General features: G+C 44.0%; 1 protein-coding gene across 2 annotated transcripts in view; it reads left to right on the top strand.

Moving 5' to 3' along the window:
* Positions 1-3,062: 3,062 nt before the first annotated feature.
* Positions 3,063-23,662, top strand: part of PSMB7 (proteasome 20S subunit beta 7) — a 56,742-nt gene continuing 36,142 nt past the window's right edge. For both annotated transcript variants that reach the window (XM_059657982.1, XM_059657983.1), the window contains exons 1-5: positions 3,063-3,191; positions 3,596-3,689; positions 4,440-4,537; positions 6,189-6,329; positions 9,251-9,366. In XM_059657982.1, the coding sequence (XP_059513965.1) occupies positions 3,130-3,191; positions 3,596-3,689; positions 4,440-4,537; positions 6,189-6,329; positions 9,251-9,366 (511 nt within the window). In that variant the 5' untranslated portion in view covers positions 3,063-3,129. The remainder of the gene's footprint in view (positions 3,192-3,595; positions 3,690-4,439; positions 4,538-6,188; positions 6,330-9,250; positions 9,367-23,662) is intronic.

The raw sequence follows: 23,662 nt of genomic DNA, 5'->3' as shown, positions 1-23,662 counted from the left end.
TCTTCCTAGTGTCTGGCACATTCTAGGTGCCTAGGATGATGATCACGAGATCCTGTAGATACAGTGGCTAGGACAGAGCTCAGGACACGGGGCTTCTCAGGCAATGTTGGTTGTGACTATATTATTAGGAACGAAGGCACAGAGAGCCTGATGGCTCCCCTGAGGTCACTCAGCCAAACCCAGAGCAGAAGCGGTGGCTCTACTGGTCAGTTGGGCTTGGTGGTACTGCCAGGGGTTAATGGGACTGTGTCCAGGCCTTGGGGAGGACATTCCGGCTGGACCGCAGTCCCAGGGGACGGCAGTCATGTTGGACAGAGAGGCTAAAGCAGGAGTCCCTGAGATCTGGGAACCTAGAGCTGCCCTCCACATGCGGGAGGAACCAAGGCCCTGCCCCAGGCTGACTGGGGTTTGCTTGGCCTTGGCTGTGCCTCTCAAGGTCCAGGCCCTGGTTGCCTGGAGGCTCTCTGTCCCCCTCTGCTGGGCTCTGGCTGCCTCTGTTGGGCCACAGGCAGGCAATGCCACCTCCTCAGCTCAGTCAGGGTGTGAAAACCGTAACAAAGAGACGCACTTAAGAAGAGAAATGCCCGAGGGACAAATCGAGGTCACAAATCATTTCCACATCCTTCCCTGGCCCCTCCAGCTCTATGGCAGGACACAGGGGTCCCCATCATCACCCTCTGGGGGCTGCAGGCTGTGCTGCTTCCCTTCCCTGTAGCTGCATCAGATTCATCAGCGGTTCCTGAAAACTATCCGTGCTCAGGGTTTTGTTTATTCCATACCCCAAGGCATTGCTGAGTCTGTCCCTCCTGCCTTCTTACCCCGTGAGCTCGCACTCTGTCCTTCTGAGCCTCTAGGTTTCTGCAGAACCCAGCCCCACCCCATGCCCCCTCCACTGGTCCTTAGCACACTGGGGGCTTCCTTTTTCCCCCCCGACTGTCCCGTCTAGGTCTTACGGAGTTGAGACTCTCACAGCAGGAAGTGGACGTCTTCAGAGTGGAGTCCAATTCTTTTTACTTTTTACATTTACCAACGTAGAGAGTTGGTGACATAGGAGATACTCAAACCTTTCATCAGTAGATTTCTGTGGAGGCAGGTGTGTGAGGTTTTATTTTCCTATTTTCACACAAAAGACCCAGAGAAGTAATGAAAGGGAATTTAACCTTTGACAAATATCTACTGAACACAAAGTTGTGATAGATACTAGTTCTAGGTGATGGAAATGCCATCCACTCATTCATATCTAGAAACATGTCTGACACAAATATCTGCCGAGTGAATAAATTAATTCATCCCAATGTTGTTGAGGCGGTCATTTACTTGCTAAGCAAATTTGAGCAAGTTACTTCCCTTTGATGGACCTTAATTTCCATCAGTAAAATGAGTTGAATTACATATCTACTTCTCAGGGTTGTTGTCAGGATGAAATAAATGTATTAACAAATAATGGCTATTTAGAAGCTGCTATGTGCCCGGATGGATGCTTCCCATATATAATTTTCAATCTTCACAGCAGCCTTTTAAAACTTGAAATGAAATTTACATAAAAAATTCACTTTTTAAAAATGTGCTGTTCATTGTGTTTTAGTATATTCTCTAGGTTGTGCAACCATGACCTCTATCTATGTAATTCTAGAACATTTTCATCATCCCCAAAAGAGACTTTGTATCCATTTAACAGTCACTCCCCCTGCCCCTGCCTCCATCTCCTAGCAACCACTACTCTACTTTCTGGCTGTATGGATTTGTTTAGTAAGGACATTTAATAGAACTAGAACCATACTATATGTGGCTTTTTGTGCCTGGCTTCTTTCACTTAGCACAATGCTTTCAAGGTTCATCCCTGTTGTGTGGTATGTATCAAAGCTTCATTCCTTTTTATGGTTGAACTAGAGGCCCAGTGCACGAATTCGTGCACCAGTGGGGTCCCTCGGCCTGGCCTGCAGGATCAGGCTGAAACCGGCTCTCTGACATCCCCTGAGGGGTCCCGGATTGCAAGAGGGCTCAGGCCAGGCTGAGGGACCCCACTGGTGCATGATCAGGGCTGGGGAGGGATGCAGGAGGTTGGCCACCAGGAGGGACCGCGGGAGGGCTCCAGGGCGTGTCTGGCCCATCGTGCTCAGTCCCAATCGGCTGGACCCCAACATCAAGCTAACCTACCAGTCGGAGCGTCTGCCCCCTGGTGGTCAGTGCATGTCATAGCGAGTGGGTGAGTGGCCTTAGCATATCATTAGCGTAGTACGCTTTGATTGGTTGAATGGGCGACCAGATGACCGGACACTTAGCATATTAGGCTTTTATTATATAGGATAATATTCTACAGTATGGATGTGTACTACATCTTGTTTATCCATTCAGTTGATGAACATTTGGGTTGTCTACATTATATTTGGCACTTTATGGATAATGTTGCTATGAATATCTGTGTGCAGGTTTTTGTAAACATCTTTTGAATTCTCTTGGTTATATACATAAGAGAGGAATCTGGGCCCATGTTTAACTTTTTGAGGCACTGCCAAGTTGTTTTCTGGATCACTTGCACCATTTTATATCTTACCGGCCATGTATGAGGGATCTAATTTCTCCAATTCCTCACCAACACATCATTATCTGTCTTTTTTATTGCAACATCCTAGTCAGTGGGTGTGCAGTGGTATCGAATTGTGGTTTTGATTTGCATTTTCTAATGATTAGTGAGCTTGTTCAATTCACAGCAGCCTTTTGAGGTAGCTATTATCTCCATTTGACAGCGGAGGAAACATTCAGAATTGAGAGAGCTTGCACAATGCAAGGAGATGGTGCGGCTGTGTCTGGAACCTGGGTGTGCCTGTCTCCGAAGCCCCAAGGAGCCGAGTTAACATCTCCCGTCCGGCTGGCATAGGCCTGGTCTCTGGGGCTCCCCACCTTGGGACACGTCCTTTCCCCGCGCCGGGCGTCAGTTTCTCCTCCACGCCACTTGGGGCGGTACACTCCAAACACCTCCGGGCGCCTCTAGGATCTCGCAACTCGAAGGTTAATCGCTCCAGCGCGGAGCTCGCCCCGCCCCTGCAGCCCGGCCGCCCGCAGCGCCGGAAGTACTCGGCTCTTTTTGTTTGCTCCCGCCCCTGCCCCGGAAGTAGTCTCTTGGGAAAGATGGCGGCTGTATCAGTGTGTCAGCCACCGGTGGGAGGTTTCTCGTTTGATAACTGCCGCAGGTGAGACCATGCCGGCGCCGGGTTCAGGGTGGGATTGGGAGTGCGGGGCCGGGGGTCGGCGCTGGGCCGCGGCCTGGTCCGGGAAGTCCAAAGGCAGGGCGGGCGGCGCGGCCCACCGCCCGCGGCCGTGTGACTCAGGGGAATCGGGGCCTGAGCGTGGGTTTCTCCTGAGGCCGGGTCTGCTCTCCCGCTTTCCCTAGCGCTTGGATACCCTCCTTCTCCGTCTCCTTAGCCCCTCTCTGAGGCTCTCTTTGCTGAAAAAAAAAAACGGGACAATAGTCTTGATTTTGGGAAGGAGGATTGAGTGAACAGATGGGCGTGATAGTGAATAGTAGGTTCTTCCCCCCCCCCCCCCCCCCGAGTTCCCGAGTAGGCCAATGTGTTTTTCTCTCCTTTGCTCCTAGAAATGCCGTCTTGGAAGCCGATTTTGCAAAGAAAGGGTACAAGCTTCCCAAGGCCCGGAAAACAGGCACGACCATCGCGGGGGTGGTCTACAGGGTAAGCCGGGACCCTCGGGGCTACCCCGGGAAGCGCACGTGCTGCAGAGCCCACCAGGAACCGGTCCTTCAGGAGGGACCATGCTGGTTCGGTTTTGTGTGCTGACAGCAGTCTATATTCTTTTCTCACTTGGCAGAGTTTTTGCTAGGAGGCCGATCTGCTTTCCCGTCTTAAGTTACCACTGTAGAAGGCAGGAGGATGTAGTGGGAGGACGCCAGATTTGGGGTCAGACAGGCGTCTGTGTAACCATTGAGCGTCTCTGCCGCTTGCGGTTTGGGACAGCTCACTTTGCTTCTTACAGCCACACTTGCCCCGTCAACCAGTTGGACATAACTCCTGCCTTGAATTGTTGAAAGGGTCAGAAGGGAGAATGGTTACTGTCATTAAGGGTAAAGGGTGAGACCTTTTAAAAATAAATCGACAGGTGGATGTTTTAATGGATTCCTGGATCTTAATCCAGACTTTTCCCATGTTAGCTTTGGTTTGTAAGGGAATTCATTAAATCTCTGAGCCTCATTTGAAAACAGGAATGATAATTCCTACCACCTGCTAAGGATTCCACCAGTAACATTTGTTAATAAGCCGAATCTTGGCATGCTGTAAGTATAGCACAGTATTTTTGGTAGGAGGTTTTTTGGGGGGGGTGGATGGTTGGGGAGCAGGTGATGGCCAACGTTGTTTTCCCCAAACTAGAGTAGAGAGCTGTGGCTTATATATGTAAGATTGTAAGTATATATTTTTTAAAAACAGGATGGCATAGTCCTTGGAGCAGATACAAGGGCAACTGAAGGGATGGTTGTTGCTGACAAGAACTGTTCAAAGATACACTTCATATCTCCTAACATTTAGTAAGTATTGATTCGTTTTAATAGCTTTCATATTTTTAAACATTTCAGGGCTAAAATTGAATTTACTACGTTTCTCCCTAAAACCTGTTGTTCAATCTATATTTTCTATCTGTCTCCCTTAAATGGCATTTTTACCCACCTGTCACTTAAGTCCTCCTTAAGTGCTGTCTTTGCTTTAGTCTTCAGTTCAGTTGGTACCTGGTGTGCCTTCGGTGTCCGTTGAATCTATTCCCTCCTGTTCTTCCCTCTGCCACGGTCTCAGTGCAGATTTCTTTCTTAGCTGGCCTGTTGCAGTTTTCACTTAAAGTGGCTTCTTTGCCTCTGGTTTCTTCTCCATCTCTGCTGTTTATTCCTCTTGTCATACTGGATTTTGTAAAACACAAACCTAAAATTATGTTCCTTATTAAAAACTTTTCAGGAGATTTTTTACATGTTGACAGTGCTTTTTCAGGATAAAATCGAAACTGTTTAAGGCCTTGCACAGTTTATTATCTTTTCAGCCATTTTAGTTGCCTTCACCCACTGCTCTACTTACACCTGGATGGTCCCTGTTTCCCTCATGTCTTTATTCCCCTCATCTCCAAGCTGTTTCACCTTTGCTTATACCAGCCCCTTTGTTTAGAAATGCTCTCTCCTCTTCTCTGCTTACATGGTGTTTTTATTTTATTCTTCCAAATTCAGCTCATATGAAACCTCTTCTCAAAGATCAGAATTAACTGCTTTTTCCTTCAATTTCCCTTAATATTTTGTACCTGTGCTACTGTATTGTATTATACAAGGTATAATTTTTGTTTACTTTTGTGTCCTCTCCACTCAGTTTTGAAATTAAGTGCTAGGACTTTGTCATATTTTCTTTATTTCCAGCACTTAGTGCGATGACTGATACCTGGTAGTAAATACTTGGTAATTGTTAAATTGCAAGACTTTTAACATGCCTTGCTCTTTTGTACAACCTGGATATATTTGTAGGATTATATATATATATACTCCTAAGCCAAGGAACTAATGATTTCAAATGTTTCATTGGTTCACAGGAAATATACTTGCATATAGTAAGATGCACATTGCCAATTTTATGTTTATTTAAGTTTGGTTAAACAGAGCAGTTACAGTGCAGGTATACTCAAAAACATCTCTCTGTGTACCTGAACTTCGAATTGAGCCCTGTGGTAATTGATTTCAGCTATTTCTCATTGTGATTTTCAGTTGGTGTGGAAATATATTTGCATATAGGTAGGTGTATATTGCCAGTTTAATGTTTATTTAAGTTTGGTTAGACGGAGCAGTTACAGTACAGATATACTCTAAAACAGCCGTGGGCAAACTACGGCCCGCGGGCCGGATACGGCCCATTTGAAATGAATAAAACTAAAAAAAAAAAAAAAAAAAAAAAAAAAGACCGTATCCTTTTATGTAATGATGTTTACTTTGAATTTATATTAGTTCACACAAACACTCCATCCATGCTTTTGTTCCGGCCCTCCGGTCCAGTTTAAGAACCCATTGTGGCCCTCGAGTCAAAAAGTTTGCCCACCCCTGCTCTGAAACATCTCTCTATGTACCTGAACGTCGTGGATGTTTTTGAAGAAACTCCACTTCTAATTGAACCCGCTGGTAACTAATTTCAGCTGTTTTTCATTATGTTTTTTAGTTGTTGTGGTGCTGGGACAGCTGCAGACACAGATATGACAACCCAGCTCATTTCTTCCAACTTGGAGCTCCACTCCCTCTCCACTGGCCGCCTCCCCAGAGTTGTGACAGCCAATCGGATGCTGAAGCAGATGCTTTTCAGGTAAGGTTCCAGGGTGAGGATTTCTACAGCGTCTTTTTCTCATGCCTTAGATTTGCAGGAAGGGGAACCTGGAAGCTAGAGAAAAACCATTCAGAAATACATATTTTATTTTAGAACTCAGCTGTTAATAAAAAGCCAATTTATTTAATTTTTTAAAATTTTATTTCAGAGAGGAAGGGAGAGGGAGAGAGAGATAAAAACATCAATGATGAGAGACAGTCATTGATTGGCTGCCTCCTGCATGCCCCACATTGGGGATCGAGCCCGAAACCCAGGCACAGGGCGTGTACGTGCCCTGATCGGGAATTGAACCGTGACCTCCTGGGTTATAGGTCAACGCTCAACCACTGAGCCAAGCTGGTTGGGCTAAACAGTCATTTTAACTTTATAAGGCTTTTGATAATGGGTTTGAATTGCTGGGGTCTGTCTGTGTTTTTTTAATGAGGAAATGACTTGTGACCAGTTGAGTCATTTCCTCAGGCATGGGGATATTACTGGATAAAAATCCTTTTTGTTCATAGGAAGAAAGAGCTGGAAAGAACCTCTGAGGAGTTCATCTTGTTACACAAACACAAATGATTGTTTTTTCCTCCCTCTTTCAAGGGGCATGAACAATAAAATGAAAAATGTGACATTGATTTTAACCGATATTTACCTCTTTGTGCCACGTCCTGCGCTAAGTGCTTTATGCCTGGTCTCATTTTATCCTTTTAATCCTGAGGTCTGGGCTTCTCCAGTTTATATGTGAACAAATTGAGGTTTAAAGAGGTGCAGTCACTTGCCTGTCCTGACTTCACTGCCTGCTGACTCCCACATACAGTTCCTCTTAGTAGTTTTGTTTTTCTTTCTTCCTTAATAATCACATCATCACTTCATGTTTGTATAGGTCTCGACAGTTTTAAATTCAGGTCCATTTTCTGATTTACTTCTTGTGAAGAGAGGCGGTGTACTACAGTGGAAATAGCCTGGATATGTAGTCTTGGGTTGGAATACTGGCTTCTTTTGGGACCTGCCTTACCTTTCACAAATTCTCTCCTCTTTCCTTTGTGGAATGTGTGCATCATGATACCGTGTTTTTTTTTAAGTGTTTTTATTGATTTTAGAGAAAGAGGGAGGGAGGGAGGGAGGGAGGAAGGAAGGAAGGAAGGAAGGAGAGGAGAAGGATAGAGAGATGGAAACATACATGAGGAGAGAAACATCATTGATTGGCTGCCTCCTGCAGGCTCCCCTTTGGGGATTGAGTCTGCAGCACAAGAGATTTTAATGAAAAATCGGGATTTCTGGCTTCTTTTGAAAGAAATTCAAAAAGTGTGGGGTAACACATGGCAGTAATCGTCTGGAACTGAATGTCAGATGTTGCCTTGAGAAGTGGTATCCTGTGTCTGGTCTGTCAGTCCCTGCCTGGCCCTTGCCTTCTGTGCATTTGCAGGCTTTCATCTGGCAGGGCCTCTAGACTCTCAGTAAGTGGAGAAGAGGTTAATGGAGCTCTGCAGCAATAGTAGTATAGTTCCCATTTTACTGGTGAGTGACCAGGACTTATAAGTCATATGGGCAGGAAGTCTAGTCATGTCCACCCAGTTTCTGCTCTGGCTGTACGAGACCTTATGTCAGTGATTTCTGTTTATTTATATACATAATCATCATCCTAACCCTGGAGATTTATTGCCTATCAAATAAATTCTTCCAGTATAGTGTCAGAACTTGTTAAAGCACATTTGTGGTCAAAATTTCTGATGAGCCCTGGCCAGGTGGGCTTACTTGGTTGGAGCATCGTACTGTGCACCAAAAGGATACCGGCTCAGTTCCTGGTCAGGGCACATACCTAGGTTTCAGGTTTGATCCTGGGTTGATGTTTCTCTCATACATTGATGCCCTTCCCTCCCTCTCTCCCACCTTCCCTCCCTCCCTCCCTCCCTCTTTCTCTCCCTCCCTCTTTCCCTCCCTACCTCCCTCCTTCCCTCCCTCCGTCCCCCCCCCCCCCCCCCCCCCCGGTCAAATCAGTAAAAAAACCAAAAACCCGTCTTCCGGATTTTAAGGAGAAAAAAAAAAAAAGATTTCTGAAGACATTTGTGATTTTGATTTGATTTTAAATACAAAGCTCCCTCTGGTGGTTTGTATGGTGCATTACATTTAAAACAATTTTGAAACTTGTAAAATTGCAGTAAATAGACTATTTCAAGAGTCCTTGCAATGTTATTTAAAACATTTAGCTAAATCTTGCAGATGTTTCTGTTCATCTCTTTAGAATGTTTTAGGAATTTTAAATTCTCTCTTTACAGTGTTCTATTGTTTTTAGTTTACCATACTTTGTAAAAGCTAAATTTTATAAAAGTTTTGAGAGGAACATATAAAAATTTAAACCAGAATAATTATGGTCTTTTATATCTTCTGACATTTTTGTTGAGTTACATAAAATGAGTCAGTTGTATAAGGAAAAAAGTACAGGATTTGACTTTATTATTATTTTTTTAATTTTTTTTTTATTGACTTCAGAGAGGAAGGAAGAGGAAGAAAGAGCTAGAAACATCAATGATAAGAGAGAATCATTAATTGGCTGCCTCCTGCACGCCCCACACTGGGAATCGAGCCCACAATCTGGGCATGTGCCCTTGACCAGAATTGAACCTGGGACCCTTCAGTCTGCAGGCTGACGCTCTATCTGCTGAGCCAAACCAGCTAGGGCAGGATTTGACTTTAGAAGCAAGGCTTATGACAATGCCTAGTACAGGGCCTGGCACACAGTTACATCCCCATAAAATTCATCCCATTCCCTGTTTTGTTTCTATCAAAACTGTAACCACGTAATGAAATAGTGGCAGTGTAAGAAATGCTTTTTGTTTTCTGTCTTCTCAGATATTTTTGGTTAAGTTACAGTGATACAGTGTAGACTCATTTTTTTTAATGCATACTCTGATCACCAGGTATCAAGGTTACATTGGTGCAGCCCTAGTTTTGGGGGGCGTAGACGTTACTGGACCTCACCTCTACAGCATCTATCCTCATGGATCAACTGATAAGTTGCCTTATGTCACCATGGGTGAGTGTAATGTTTCTCTGATGTTTCAGAATCCTCTTATTTTCCGAGATGGTCTCTTAAAGAGCTGGTCTATTTCTTGTTAGAGAAGACAGTGCAATAAAGTGATTCATTCTGCAAGTATTTGAGTTCTTTCTACAGGTTGGCTATGTGCTTGGGATATAACAGTTAAAATTTTGATAAGATTCTTGCTTGCAAGGAGTTTATATTTTAGTGGACAGACAATAACAACTGTAATATCACTTTCTAGTGCTAAATATTAGGCGAAAAAAGCAATGTAGATGATATGTTACTGTTATGCAAAATTTTACATTTGGGGAAACTGGGTCAAGGGTATATGACAACTCAATGTATTAGTTCTTACATTTGCATGTGAATTTATAATGATCTCAAAACAAAAAGTTAAAAAAATTAATGCAGGGAAGGGGACTTGGGAGTGTTGGGATGGAAGGCAGACTGTAGTGTTAAATAGGAAGGTCAAGATAAGCCTTAGGAAAAGGTGGGTTTGAGTGGAAGAGCCTTCTGGGCAGAGGGAAAGCTGGAGTGGAGGCCTTGCTGTGGGAACATACCTGGTACACGCAGAATTTTTTTTTCTTTTAAGTAGAGTAACTGGAGTTCCTCTTTACCACTTAATCTCTGAGGGATCATGGGCATTTAATTCGTTTGAACCTCAATTTCCTCAATGTGAAATAATACCTCCACACACAACCAGGTTATAAGTAATATATAAATAACATTATAAGTAACATATAATTCTAGTACTTAGCCTATAAATAGTAGTTACACTCTTTTTATTTATTTATTTTTTAAAAAATATACTTTATTGATTTTTTACAGAGAGGAAGGGAGAGGAATAGAGAGTTAGAAACATCGATGAGAGAGAAACATCCATCAGCTGCCTCCTGCACACCCTCCTACTGGAGATGTGCCCGCAACCAAGGTACATGCCCTTGACTGGAATCGAACCTGGGACCTTTCATTCTGCAGGCCGACGCTCTATCCACTGAGCCAAACCAGTCAGGGCTATTTTTTTTATTATTTTTATTTTTTTAAATATATATTTTAATTGATTATTTACAGGGAGGAAAGGAGAGGGATAGAGAGCTAGAAACGTCGATGAGAGAGAAACATCAATCAGCTGCCTCCTGCACACCTCCTACTGGGGATGTGCCCGCAACCAAGGTACATGCCCTTGACCGGAATCGACCCTGGGACCTTTCATTCTGCGGGCTGACGCTGTAGCCATTGAGCTAAACCGGTTAGGGCAGTAGTTACTCTTTTTAGATCAGCTTTTTACATTTGTATTTTAGCTCTAAGTGCTAGAGTATGTATATGTTCTTTGCCGGGAGCCGGTCCATCCTTGCTGTTTCAAGGGACCTTGCATATATGGCATACTGTTCTTAATATGTTTGCTCACCTTCTTGGCACTATGTGTTTTAACCAAGGTCACCTCTCTGAGAAAGGTTGTTTCCCCAGGTAGGGATTTCCCCCTGAAGTTAGGGAGGGAATAAAACCCCTTAACTAAGTGCCAGGTGGGTAATTAATCACTTTAACTACGAATAATCATGCTTAAGCTACATAATCTTTACTCCCTGGAATGGAGATAAGAAAGGCCCTAACCTTTGGAATAGAGATTGATAGGATTGGAATCAACTGGTATAAATACAGAAGTAACAAGACAACAGGACACAGAACCTAGACACAGAACCTAGACACAGAACCTAGAAACAGAACATAGAAACAGAACATGGCAAAAGATCCTGGACAGAACCTGGCTACAGAACTTGGCTGGAGAAACTAGACAGAACCTGGCTGAAGAACCTGGCCACGGAACCTGGCTACAGAGCCTGGATAGAACATGGCAAGAGAACCTGACTAGAACCTGGTGACTGAACCTGGCTGGAGAACCTGGACAGAACCTGGCTGGAGAACCTAGCGAGGGAACATTGCTACAGAACCTGGCTGGAGAGCCTGGAGAACCTGGCTGGAGAACCTAGCAAGAGAACATGGACACAGAACCTGGCTGGAGATCCTGACCAGAACTTTGCTGGAGATCCTGGCTAGGCTGCTGATCAACTGAACGCTGTCTCCGTGTCATTCCTTCTTCGCCGACTCTGTCCACACCTTTGGGGACCCCTGGACCTGCTGGGGTGGGACCCCAGCAGTTCTTTATTTATTAAACCTTTTTTTGTTGTTTTGTTAATCCTCACCCGAGGATATTCTTTCCATTGATTTTAGAGAGAGTGGGAGGGATGGGGAGAGACAGAGAGAGAGACATCAATGTGAGACTCACATCTGTTGTTGCCTCCCACACGGGGGCTGGGGATTGAGTCTGCAGCCAAGGTACATGTCATTGACTGGAATCAAACCCAGACCCTTTAGTCCGAGAGCTGACACTCTACTTAGCCAAACCAGGTAGGGTTATATACTCTCGTTTTAATCCTCACCTGAGGATATGTTTTTTTATTGATTTGTGTGTGTGCGTATGTGAGAGAGAGAGAGAGGGAGAGAGAGAGAAACACTGATGTGAGTCACCTCCCCTATGTGCCCCAACCAGGAATTGAACCCGCAACCTAGATATGTGTACATGACAGTGCTCCAACCAGCTGAGCCTCCTAGCCAGAGCAAGAGTAATTTTTTAATGACCAAAAAGAAAAGAGTGATAAAATTATGTTAAGAATTGGGGTAATTTCTAAATTTTATGTTAAACTAGTGACCCAGTGCATGGATTCATGCACATTGAAAGGAAATTAATTAGAAGGTGGCCAGCGGGGTGGGACCGGGCTAGATGGACCTGACACACCCTGGAGCCAACCTCCTGTGGTACCTCCCCGGCCAGCTGTACCTGGGGTGGTGCTGTGGCTTGAAAGGTGTCTGTGGCATGAGTGGGGTCACTCTGGCAGGTGGGGATCAGGGCGCAACTGGCTCTCCTACATCAGCTGAGGGGTTCCGGAGTGCAGGGCACTCTGCAAAGTTGCTGTTGTACAGGGTGTGGAATGCAAGCACAAGTGTGCAGTAAACCAGATTCGGGGTGGACAGTGCCCCAGCAACAGCAACAACATAACTCACGGCCGAAGGTGGATTTGCCTGGCCCTGCGAGGAATTGGGCTCCCTCCTCTCTGGTTTCGGGGTGCATCACCTGAGAACCACCACTGCCAAGTCACTGCAGCTTGGCAACTCCTGCATTGAGCATCTGCCCCCTGGTGGTCAGTGCGCATCATAGCAACCGGTTGGATGGTCAGACACTTAGCATATTAGCCTTTTATATATATAGATTTCTGAGTCAGATAATATAGGTCTAGGCCTGGCCGGTGTGGCTCAGTTGGTTAAGCATTGACCCATGCACTGAGAGGTCACTGGTTTTATTCTCTGTCAGGGTACATTCCTGGGTTGCAGTCTCGATCCCCATTAGGGAGTGTGCAGGAGGCAGCCGATCAGTGTTCTTCTCATTGATGTTTCTCTCCCTCTCTAAAAAAAATCAATGAAAACATTAAAAAATTATATAGGTTTAGAAATTTGAGCAAGTTCAGTGTACCTGGTGTTTTTCCTGCTGTTTTTTACCTGTTAGATTTTCGGTGTTTTACATTTGGCTCTGCAGAACTAGGAGCACTGCTATCCTGAATAGTTTGGAAATTGCCAGTTTGAGACTTTCCTATTCCATTGCTTTATCTAGCCTCTTAGAAGGTTTTTATTCAATAGCTGTCCCCTGTTTGTGGTGTTTGTGGGAAGAATGATTTACCCCTGGATACCATATGGATGAATCTTTGTAATTATTTTAAAATGAAGATACAGTAATTTTAGAATTGTTTTGAATTGCTTTATTCAAATGTATTTATCATCTTCCATCAAAGTACTGTTTTTCCCCATCTGATGCTTTTTAATGTAAAAGTGGAATAGCCTTTTCTGTTAAGTCCTTTTATTTATTCTTTTTTCTTTTTACTTACAAAAATTTCACACTTGCAGGAAAGAACAATGAACATTACTATATACCCTTTACTCAGGTTTGTCAGTTGTTAACATTTTACCACAGTTGTTCTCTCTCACACATTTTTGTTAATTTGTGTGTGTATAACCATCCTATATAATAAAATCTTATATGCTAAGTGTCCAACCATTCATTCAACAGTCGCTATGATGTGCACTGACTACCAGGGGCAGACCCTCCGACTGGTAGGTTAGCTTGCTACTGGGGTCCAGCCGATCAGGACTGGGTGAGACGGGCCCGACACGCCCTGGAGCCCTTCCGAGGTCCCTCCCTGGCCCTGATCATACACCGGTGGGGTCCCTCAGCCTGGCCTGTGCCTTCTTGCAATCTCGGGCCCCTCAGGGGATGTTGGAGAGCTGGTTTCGGCCCAATTCCTGTAGGCCAGGACAAGGGACCCCACTGGTGCATGAATCCATGCACCGGGCCTCTAGTTTGAAAATAAATAGTAAATACCATAATCTTTGACCTTTAAATCCTTTAGGATGTTTTCTTAACATCACCTTGATAAAATCATCAATTTCTGGAAATTTAACATGAAGCAGTTTTACAAATCAGTTTTATTTTATTTATTTTTTATTATTTTTATTTTTTTAATTAAATCTTTATTGTTCAGATTATTACAGTTGTTCCTCTTTTTCCCCCCCATAGCTCCCCTCCACCCGGTTCCCACCCCACCCTCTGCCCTTACCCCTGCCACCCACTGTTCTCATCCATAGGTGTACAATTTTTTTCCAGTCTCTTCCCACACCCCCCTCACCCCTTTCCCCCTCAAGAATAGTCAGTCCATTCCCTTTCTATGCCCCTGATTCTATTATATTCACCAGTTTATTCTGTTCATCAGATTATTTATTAACTTGATTTTTAGATTCACTTGTTGATAGATGTGTATTTGTTGTTCATAATTTGTATCTTTACCTTTTTCTTCTTTTTCCTCTTCTTCAAGGATACCTTTCAGCATTACATATAATACTGGTTTGGTGGTGATGAACTCCTTGAGCTTTTCCTTATCTGTGAAGCTCTTTATCTGACTTTCAATTCTGAATGATAGCTTTGCTGGGTAAAGTAATCTAGGTTGTAGGTTCTTGCTATTCATCACTTTGAATATTTCTTGCCACTCCCTTCTGGCCTGCATAGTTTCTGTTGAGAAATCAGCTGACAGTCGTATGGGTACTCCCTTGTAGGTAACTGATTGTTTTTCTCTTGCTGCGTTTAAGATTCTCTCTTTGTCTTTTGCTCTTGGCATTTTAATTATGATGTGTCTTGGTGTGGTCCTCTTTGGATTCCTTTTGTTTGGGATTCTCTGCACTTCCTGGACTTGTAAGTCTATTTCTTTCACCAGGTAGGGGAAGTTTTCTGTCATTATTTCTTCAAATAGGTTTTCAATATCTTGCTCTCTCTCTTCTTCTGGCACCCCTATAATTCGCATGTTGGGACACTTGAAGTTGTCCCAGAGGCTCCTTACACTATCTTGATATTTTTGGATTCTTTTTTCTTTTTGTTTTTCCGGTTGGGTGATTTTTGCTTCTTCGTATTTCAAATCTTTGACTTGATTCTTGGAATCCTCTAGTCTGCTGTTGGAACTCTGCATAATATCCTTTATTTCAGTCAGTGTATGCTTAATTTCTGGTTGGTCCTTTTTCATTACCTCGAGGGTCTCACTAGATTTCTTGAGGGTCTCACTACATTTATCGGCGGTCTCACTAGATTTCTTGAGAGTCTCACTAAATTCATCAGCAGTTTCTAGAAAATTCTTGTAAAACCTTAAAAGTGTGGTTTTGAACTCATATCCAGTAGTTTGCTTTCCTCCATTTCTGTCATTTGTGACTTGTTTCTTTGTCTCTGCATTTTTTATGCTTCCCTGTGTTGATAGAGTGGCTTTGTGTGCTAGGTGTCTTATAGGGCCCAGTGGCTCAGCCTCCCCAATTACCTGAGGTGGACACTCTTGGTGCACCCCCTTGTGGGCTTTCTGCACAGTCTTCTTCTAGTTAAGTCTTGATTGTTGTGGGATCACTGGGAGGAATTGACCTCCAGGCCAATTGGCTGTGAGAATAACCTGTGTCTACTGTGGGAGAACTTCTGAGCTGGAGACACCCTTCTGGGGCAAGACTTGCTTCAGTGGGGCTTTAGTGTTCACTGAGTCTGCCCCCTGAGTGTGTCCCTTATGGATCTGAGGAGTTGTAATCTGGATGGTCCCACTCTGACCACTGGGTACACTGGCTCTTGGATCTAAGGAGGTGCTAATTTAGCCTCTGCCTGAGGCTACCCAGCAGGAGCTATGGAGAGATCTGCAGATTCCTCTTCTTTGTTTGGGGTTTGGAGGTGCCCAGATGAGGCCCACCTGTGAAGCAATGCAAGCTGCTGTGGGGCCTTGAGCCTTCTTTTGGAAGTTCTGGGTCTCTCTGACCCAGCTGCAGTTTGTTAGGTAATTTTTAGGTTGCAAAGGGCCAGGCCTTTCATATGCAAAAGACTCTGTGCACAGCTTGGGTGGGGCAGGGTCTCGGGATCAACAGGGCGGAGCAAGCAGCTATGGCTGCTCCCCAGTCCTACCCTAAGAGGCCCCGCGTCACAGTGTCCCGGTAATCGCTGCAAGCACCTCTGAGAGAAAGATGCCCTCGAGTTCTGCCTGCTGCCAGACTGTCCAGTTTCTCCCCGTATGAGTCTGGGTCCCCAGAGACTCACCCGGAACTGGAGTTCAGAGCTTGAGACTCCCTCCCGATTGAAAAGGACAACCGCATCCTCAGCCGCCAGCCCTCTCCACATGTGCCACGTCCTCAGCTGCCAGCCCTTTCAGCGTGCACCTCCGTACCTCTGCACTTTACTTCCGCACCTCCTCTGAGTCTCAGTGCTTTTCTCTTTCCTTCTAGTTGTAGAATTTCCACTCAGCCAGCCTTCCTGTGGTTCTGGATGATGTCTGGTTTGTTTTTTAGTTGTATTTTTGCAGTGGTTGTGCGAGGCAACAATTTCTGGTGTTTACCTATGCCGCCATCTTGGTTTCTCCAGCAGTTTTATTTTTAAGACTAGAGGCCTGGTGCACTAATTTGTGCACGGGTGGAATCTGGATGGCCTGGCCCTATGGAGGCCAATTGGGCTGGGCCGGCATGGGGAGGGGACATGGGAGTTTGGCCTGCCGGCCCTGCCCCCAATTGGGGTGGAGGGGCCAATTGGGGCTGGGCCAGCTCGGGGGGTGGCGAGGGAGGTTGAGGGTGCCGATTGGCCACCGCAGTGCACATCATAGCGACCAATCGTTCTGTTGTTCTGGTTGCTTGGCTTTTATATATATAGATGGGAATAATTAAATTGGTTTCCTTTGCTTTGGGACAGTAGTTCCAAACATGACAAAACATTCAAGTGGGGAAAATATTACATGAAAAAGAAGTCTCTGATTTCATATTTCTCCTCTAGAGTAACAACTATTAAGAGTTTCTTGTGTGTTTTTTCCAGAAAATGTCTTATGAAACACCTTCATAAATCTCTACCATCTATCATCTATCTATCCCTATTAAAAATACACAAATAGTTCATACTGTACATACTCTTTCCTTACTGTTAACTTGTTTTGAAGAAGTTTTGTGTTAGCCCATGTAGCTCTAGATCATGTCTGCAATAACAGCTACATAGACTTGCTGTGTATTGGTGGGTATTTTGGTTTTCAGATTTTGTAACAAATGTGCTCTGATGTGCTTGTATGAGTACATACTTAGATGAATTCCTAGTAGTGGCCTTTCTGGATTGCAAGTAGTGGAATCACTGGATGATTTAAGGAAAAGAAAAGAATTTTTTTTTAAAGGGTAGTAAGTGTCTCACAGGATAGCTGGGAGGGCAAGAACTGGTTTTGGGGCCAAGAACAGTGTCAAAAAACATGCTGAGGGGGGCCAGGACAGGGGAGTACAGAATGGGGCTGGGCCCTGGCTCACTGCTCACTTTGCTGCCCCACTGCCTCAGGAACCCAGTCTTCTTGCCGTCTTGCTTACCACCAGAGAGCTCTTTGTAAAGGAGAGTGGGTGCTTCTGACTGGTGAAGCTCAGTTACCTCTTCATACAGTGGTGGGGTTCCCCAGATGTAGGAAGGAAGTACAGCTTCTGGATAGCCCAAAAAATCTGGCAGTTGGCCATATAGTATGTTTTACCTTTTGAGAGCTATTACCAAATTGCCCTGCAAAAAGATTGCAGTAATTTCTACTCCTACCAAGAGAATAAGACAATGCCTTTCTCTGACAACCAACCAGTCTGATAGGTGAAAGACTGGAAGAAGTAACATCAGCCGAGACCTAGATGACAAGTAGGAATTAGCCAGGAATTTGCTTCCCCATTCTCTGCCCCCAAGGGAAAGACTTTTCAGGCCCTGTGGTGCACAAGGGACTGGTATGGTCGAGGAACGGAAAGGCCAGAGTTTGCTGAATGGGTGAGGCAGGTGCAGAGGGCGGGAGGAGTGGTCCATGCAGGGAGGGGGGCAGCAGAAGCAAGGATGTGGATGTTCAGAGGGAGCAGAGGTAAGGCTGGAAAGCTAGGCTGGAGAGAGAGGGCCCTGATGATCCACACTGAGTTGTCTAGATTCTGTCCTGGAGGTTCCTATAGAATGTTTTCAAGCAGGAATGATAGGGGAAGAGTTGCTTGTTAGGAAGAGCAGTGTGACAGCTTATAGGGAGAAGTTGGGTCTGCGGCGTCTGGAGGCAGGGAGGGAGATTACATCTAGCCAGAGGTGTTGAGGGTGTGAACGGTCCCGTGGCAGTAGAGATGGCCACCGACATTACAGAGATCATCCAGAAACCAGCCAACCATTAGGCTTGATTCCAGGTCTCTGTCATCTGACCTCTCCTGTGTTCCTCAGTGCCAGTCCCATCCTGGCATTTAACTCCGTCACCTGGGGCCACCTCCCTTCCAGTTGGGCTTTAGATGCTTTAGATCCCCCCCTACCCCCCGACTTGTTCAATAGTTCCCCTGAGCAGGCGCTCACACCCACTGCTGCAGTGCTGCTGCCTTCAGAGACCCACCCAAGCCTTCCTACTCCCCATCCTTGGGCAGCCAGAAGCCATTCTGTTGGACTACCCCTGGCTGAGTTACTATGTTCCCCTCATGGTATTTGTGTGAAACAGAATTCCAGGATTCCAACCCTGTCCAAACTCTACTTTCCCTAGCTATTGTCCCTCCTCCCCCTGCGAAAATTTGAGAGTAGAATTTGTATTTTACTCCCAGAGTTGCAGACTCCTGTGTGACTCTGTGAATATTTGATGGTCAATTTTCTGGTCCTCTAACTCACTCGTGCCAAAGAATGTCTGAAACTTAGCGCTAGAAACCTTAGCGGCCGGTTATTGTTTGTGAACTGGCAGTTTACAGCTCCGCTGGATGAGAGTTGGTGACTGTGTTCCATTTGTGTGGCTCCAGGAGAGCACAGAGCATTGCATGTGTGATAGGTTCTTTTCTCCCCCCTCCACCCCCCCTTTTAAAAGCTTAGTATTAGTTCACATTTAAAGCACATTATGGAGTGTCTCTGTGCCAGAGCATGCTGTTACATTATTTTCAGTTAAAATCCTATGGAAGGGATGCTGTCATTGCCATTTTATTGATGAAAATGGTTGAAACTTAAAGGAATGATTTAGTAACTTGCCTCTTATTGCTCTGCCTGTAAGTGGCAAAGCTGGGCTTTGAACCCTTGTTTCTAGCTCAAGCAAGCCCAGTACAACACAGCTGCTTTGATTTGATTGTCTTACACGTGTTACTTCATTAAGCTATTAAGCCTTGCTTCTAAATACTGAAAATATTTATACAAATTCCTGAAGGGCGTTTGTTTTGCATGCTTTCGACCACTCTTTGTGCAGATTTTCCATCCTGCACGTTAAACACAGTATTTACTGAAACAGTTTTATAGAATCAAAGGAAAATTTAAAAAATTATACACAATTCTACCACCCCAAGACAACATGATTTTTATTTTTACTTTTTTCTAATCTGAGTTCATTGGGAGAAAAGCCCTTTTCCAGAGATTGTAAAAGAAAATACAGTTTTCGTACTGCCCTGTCTTTGTCTTTTTCTTTGAGTTTCTTAGCCATTGTTCACTCCTAGCCGGTTTGTACACATCTTTGCCTGTGGTGGTAGCTGTGCAGGGCTGCCTTTCTTCCAAATGAAGGCCGTCTTCTGTTGTTATTTTTTGTTCTTTTTTTCCCCTCTGAGAGGTGTGGGGGCTGGATTTTGGGAGAGATTCCTAGAATTGCCAAAATTTGGCGGACTTTGTTTTAATTCATGTTCCTAATTTTGGGTGAGCTACAAACTAAACCTCAAACTGTAGGTAAAATAGAGAGCCTCCTAAATGAATGGTTCCCCTGGGGCACTGACATTCACTGTGGACTGAGGCTTTTCAGGAATGTAGCTTAAGTGAGAAAATGAATATTTCATGCAAATTCTCAAGCTTTAGTTTTTTTTAATTTTATTGCTTAAATGCTTTAGTTAAATTATAAGTTTTTTATTATAAGAAATGAAAATATCTTTGTAATTAATCTTTTTTTTTTTAATCGGAGTGATTTGACAGTAAGAGCTGGAAGTTACAAATTACCCGTAAGACAAGGGTGTCCAAATTTTGTCTACTCATGGGCCTGTGTTGGCGACTAGCCAGGCGCCTGAAGGCTACTCTTAATTTGCATTGACTAGAAGACACCTGTCTTGCCGTGTGCGTCTTGAACATGCTGGCACAGCTCATTGAGCAGAGTCCAGGAGCCTCCTCTCTGAGGACTCGCCTTCCCGAGGGTTCACTGAGGAGAAGAATCTATCTAACTCCGTATGGTGTGGCCCTGGGACAGCTTCTGTCCTAAAACCTTTTATGGACGTGGTGTTGACCATGAGAGCGTCACGCATCCAGCAGCTTTCCAGCTGCTGCACCGGCAGTGTTGAGAGATGCTTTACTGATTTAATCTTTGCAAGACTGTGAGGTGGGTGCTGTTATCCCTGTCTTACAAATGAGGAAGTTGAGGCTCACAAAGGTGTGCTAAGGTCACATAGCTGGGAAGGTGCATGATATGGGAGGGGACCCCATTCACTGCGACTGTTCCCCTTGGCTGTGTTATTGCTGTGAGTGGTGTGTGGCATGTGGTCCAGACCAAATGTGATTTGGTTTATTCTCAAAAAACAGAGGTTTCTTAAGTTTTATTTATTTCTTTTTTAAGAAAATAATTTTCACGAGACTCAGATGATTGATTAGTGAGATTGTTGAAAGCCAGGCAAGATTCTTTGACTTTTGTTTCCTCTAAGGGAAAAGGATTATGGTTCTATTTTTTTATAGACAAAATGTAATTCTCAGATTAATTAGCTTATTCTTTTAACTTGCCAGCTTTCCTTTATTAGGCAGACTGAAGTGGTGTCAGGAGAAGCCTGGGGACAATCTTTTGCTATTAGTTTGGCAGTGTTCCTTGAGCAGCATTGGCAAGGTATATACAATTTTTGTTTTTGCCCACTTATTCACATAGAGAATTAATATGAATAAAATTTCAAGCACGACATTCCTGGAAATGAGGCCCTTGGACAATTTTGGAATTCTAACTTAAGGAATAAACATTGGTATGCACCATCAGGGACGACTTGGGTCATTGTCAGACCATTCAGGTAAAATTCGATCTCCAGATAAACTGGCTATGCAGTTTCCTAATTACTGGAATGTACCTCTCAAGTCCCAATTTACAGAGCCCCCTAGCGATTAAAAAGATGCAGGACAGAGTAGTAAACATACTGCTGTCTCACCTTGTGGGCAAACATGAGTCTCAGAAATTAAGCTGGAACATAAGAACAACGGCAGGGAATTCAGGTCTGCCACTTCCTCTGTATTTTTACACTGAAGTGCAGCCTTTGTGCAAACATTTTGATATCTCTGCATGACTCGATTTTGAAAATGTTCCCGCGCTGTATAAAATTAATGCACTAGAAGAAGGCAAGTATTTTTTCCACATTCATTCTCAACTCTTAGATCAGGTGTGAACTCTGTATGTAGGCCTACATGACAGCTTCTTAGAGGGCATGTGGACTTCATGGCTCTGGTGTTGTTGGAAATCCTTTTCATGGGCCATGTGACTCTGCAGGGGATTCCCCAGGCGTGTGTCCCAATCCGCACTGGAGTGAGCCTCGGCCCCTGCTCTCTGTGGGTCAGGGGCTATGCAGTGGAGGGAACCCTGTTCTGGTGGGAACTTTGTCCGTACAGTAGGTGACCACCCAGAGCAGGCTTTCTGTAACCAGCTGAAGTATCACCTGTAATCCTAGAAAAAGAGATGGAAGCCCTGGCTTCAGTCCCAGCCCTGCTTGACCAGGGTTAGTCCCCTAATCTCTCAGAACCTCAAACCCCTCATTTCTAAAAACAAGCTGATGGTTTTTGACTTGGGAAGATCACAGGGCGTTGGGATCTGCAGTGTCCTTTTGTGTGTGAACACGCTTCTTCCGTGCACGTGTCGCTCTTCCTGTTGCGCTGCGAGGTAGTGCGGGACAGTGACAAGAGCTGGGCTTTGGAGTCCAACTGGGTTCCAATCTAAGTCCAGTATTAGCTTTTGAGTATGAGCATTGGTGTCTTTTTCTGTAAAATGGTGGTTAGAGGAACTGTCCCCTGGAAAATGTGAGGATTAAGTGGAAGACCATATGTCAGAGTCTTATGTAGCACAGTGTGGTGTTAGGTGCATGGTGTTTTGATAATTTGAGTGCTAACACAGCCTCTGTGTGCAGGTCTGTGTACTAGGATTTCTCTGGCAGTTTTGCCTGCTTTGCTTAGTATAAAATGCATTTCAGAAGATTTAAAATGTGCAATGCATAGATTTTATATTTTAAAAATTATTTGGTATGAAATGCCAGGAATTAAACAGGGAACCAAAAGCTCATGAAAGTTGACTTAATGCATCTTGATTCCTGGTTGCTGCAAAGGTGGTACTAAGCCAATAGATGGTGCCATTTTGTTAGGAAATGAGAAAATATTTACTTCTCAAATTCATCATGTTACATACTGGGAATGTAATATAGCCAGTGCTTGCCAGTTCTTAATCTATTCTAATTAGAGTGGACTTTGTTATTGATACTGCATAAAAATGTTGAATGTCTACTGTAGGCAAAATGGTGAGGTATTGAATTAATATGTAGGGTGCTACTCTTCCTGTCTTGGTCTACAACCAAGTAAAAGTCCTGGCCAGGAGTCTCTTTCAGAACAGTTAAACGCAGTCTTTTGTTTTCAAACCCCACTTCAGGTAACTAGTTCATCCTTACCTGCCCTTGTTTCAGAATTGGCCCTGCTACAGAAAAGTGCCTTTATACTCTCATAACCTAAGGCTCGACACTCTTTTACTTTCTTATTGGATAGATAAGTGGAAAGTCATTTTAAGCATTGGAAGACTTTTCACTGCAGCGTTCTTAAAACTAGAAATTTGTGTCAGCCGGATCTGTCATTACTAGCTGTGTGATTTTGTGTAGGTTCCTTCACCTCTCTGAACTTTATTTTTTTCCATATATAAAATGGAGATAATAGCATCTAGTCCACAGATGAATTAAGTGAGGAAATATATGTAAAAGGGCTGTGCACATTTTTTACAGTAAGTAGGATTTCTTATTGTTTGCACACAGGCTCTATGGACAAGATAAACCTTTACTTACGATTAAGACTAGATGTGTTTTATAAATTATTAAACTCTGTGGTCCTTTGCCCTTGAGTGCTCTGAAGGAAATGAAAACTTGGTAAAGACCTGCAAAGTAGAATAACCTGCACTTTTGGGAAGTTATTTTGGAATGTGGACCAGAGGAAAGGATGCCTTTGAAAGACCTGTCCGCTGAGACTACCCTGAGTGCCCACAGTAGGAGGGGAAGTGTGTGCCCTGCGCCCAGCAGAGCACTTGCTGACTGAGAGCCTCTGTTTCTTGGCAGGGCCTGATGATGTTGGAGTCTGCTTAAGAGAGGCATAATTTTCATCATCGTCTTATTTCCTAAACATAGGGTTAGGTGGCTCCTCTGTTTAAAAGAGAACAATTTTCTGTCCTCGTATCTTGTGACATTTCATTAGAATACATTAATAAAAATAAAACCTTTCACACTTTTGGCCTGAATGCCCCGATTGTTAGTCTTTTCTTAAAAATAAGTGTCTATATCCTGTCAGGTCAATGAGAAGTTGCACTTGCAATTATAAGAAAAATCCCTGTTCCCTTAAGGTGGTATTTTAAATTATTTACTTAGAGTAAAATTTAACTCCTTTTTGACTACATTATGTTTAGAAAAAGAACTGCCTTTTCTGAAAAATTAATTTTGAGTGAAAATGTTGGGTGCTTTAAAAAATCTATTTCTAAGCATATTAAATGGAATATATTTTTTT

The sequence above is a fragment of the Myotis daubentonii genome, chromosome 11 (genome assembly GCF_963259705.1).
Source record: "Myotis daubentonii chromosome 11, mMyoDau2.1, whole genome shotgun sequence".
NCBI classification, from domain to species: Eukaryota; Metazoa; Chordata; class Mammalia; order Chiroptera; family Vespertilionidae; genus Myotis; species Myotis daubentonii.
This window is presented reverse-complemented; position numbering and strand designations above follow the sequence as displayed.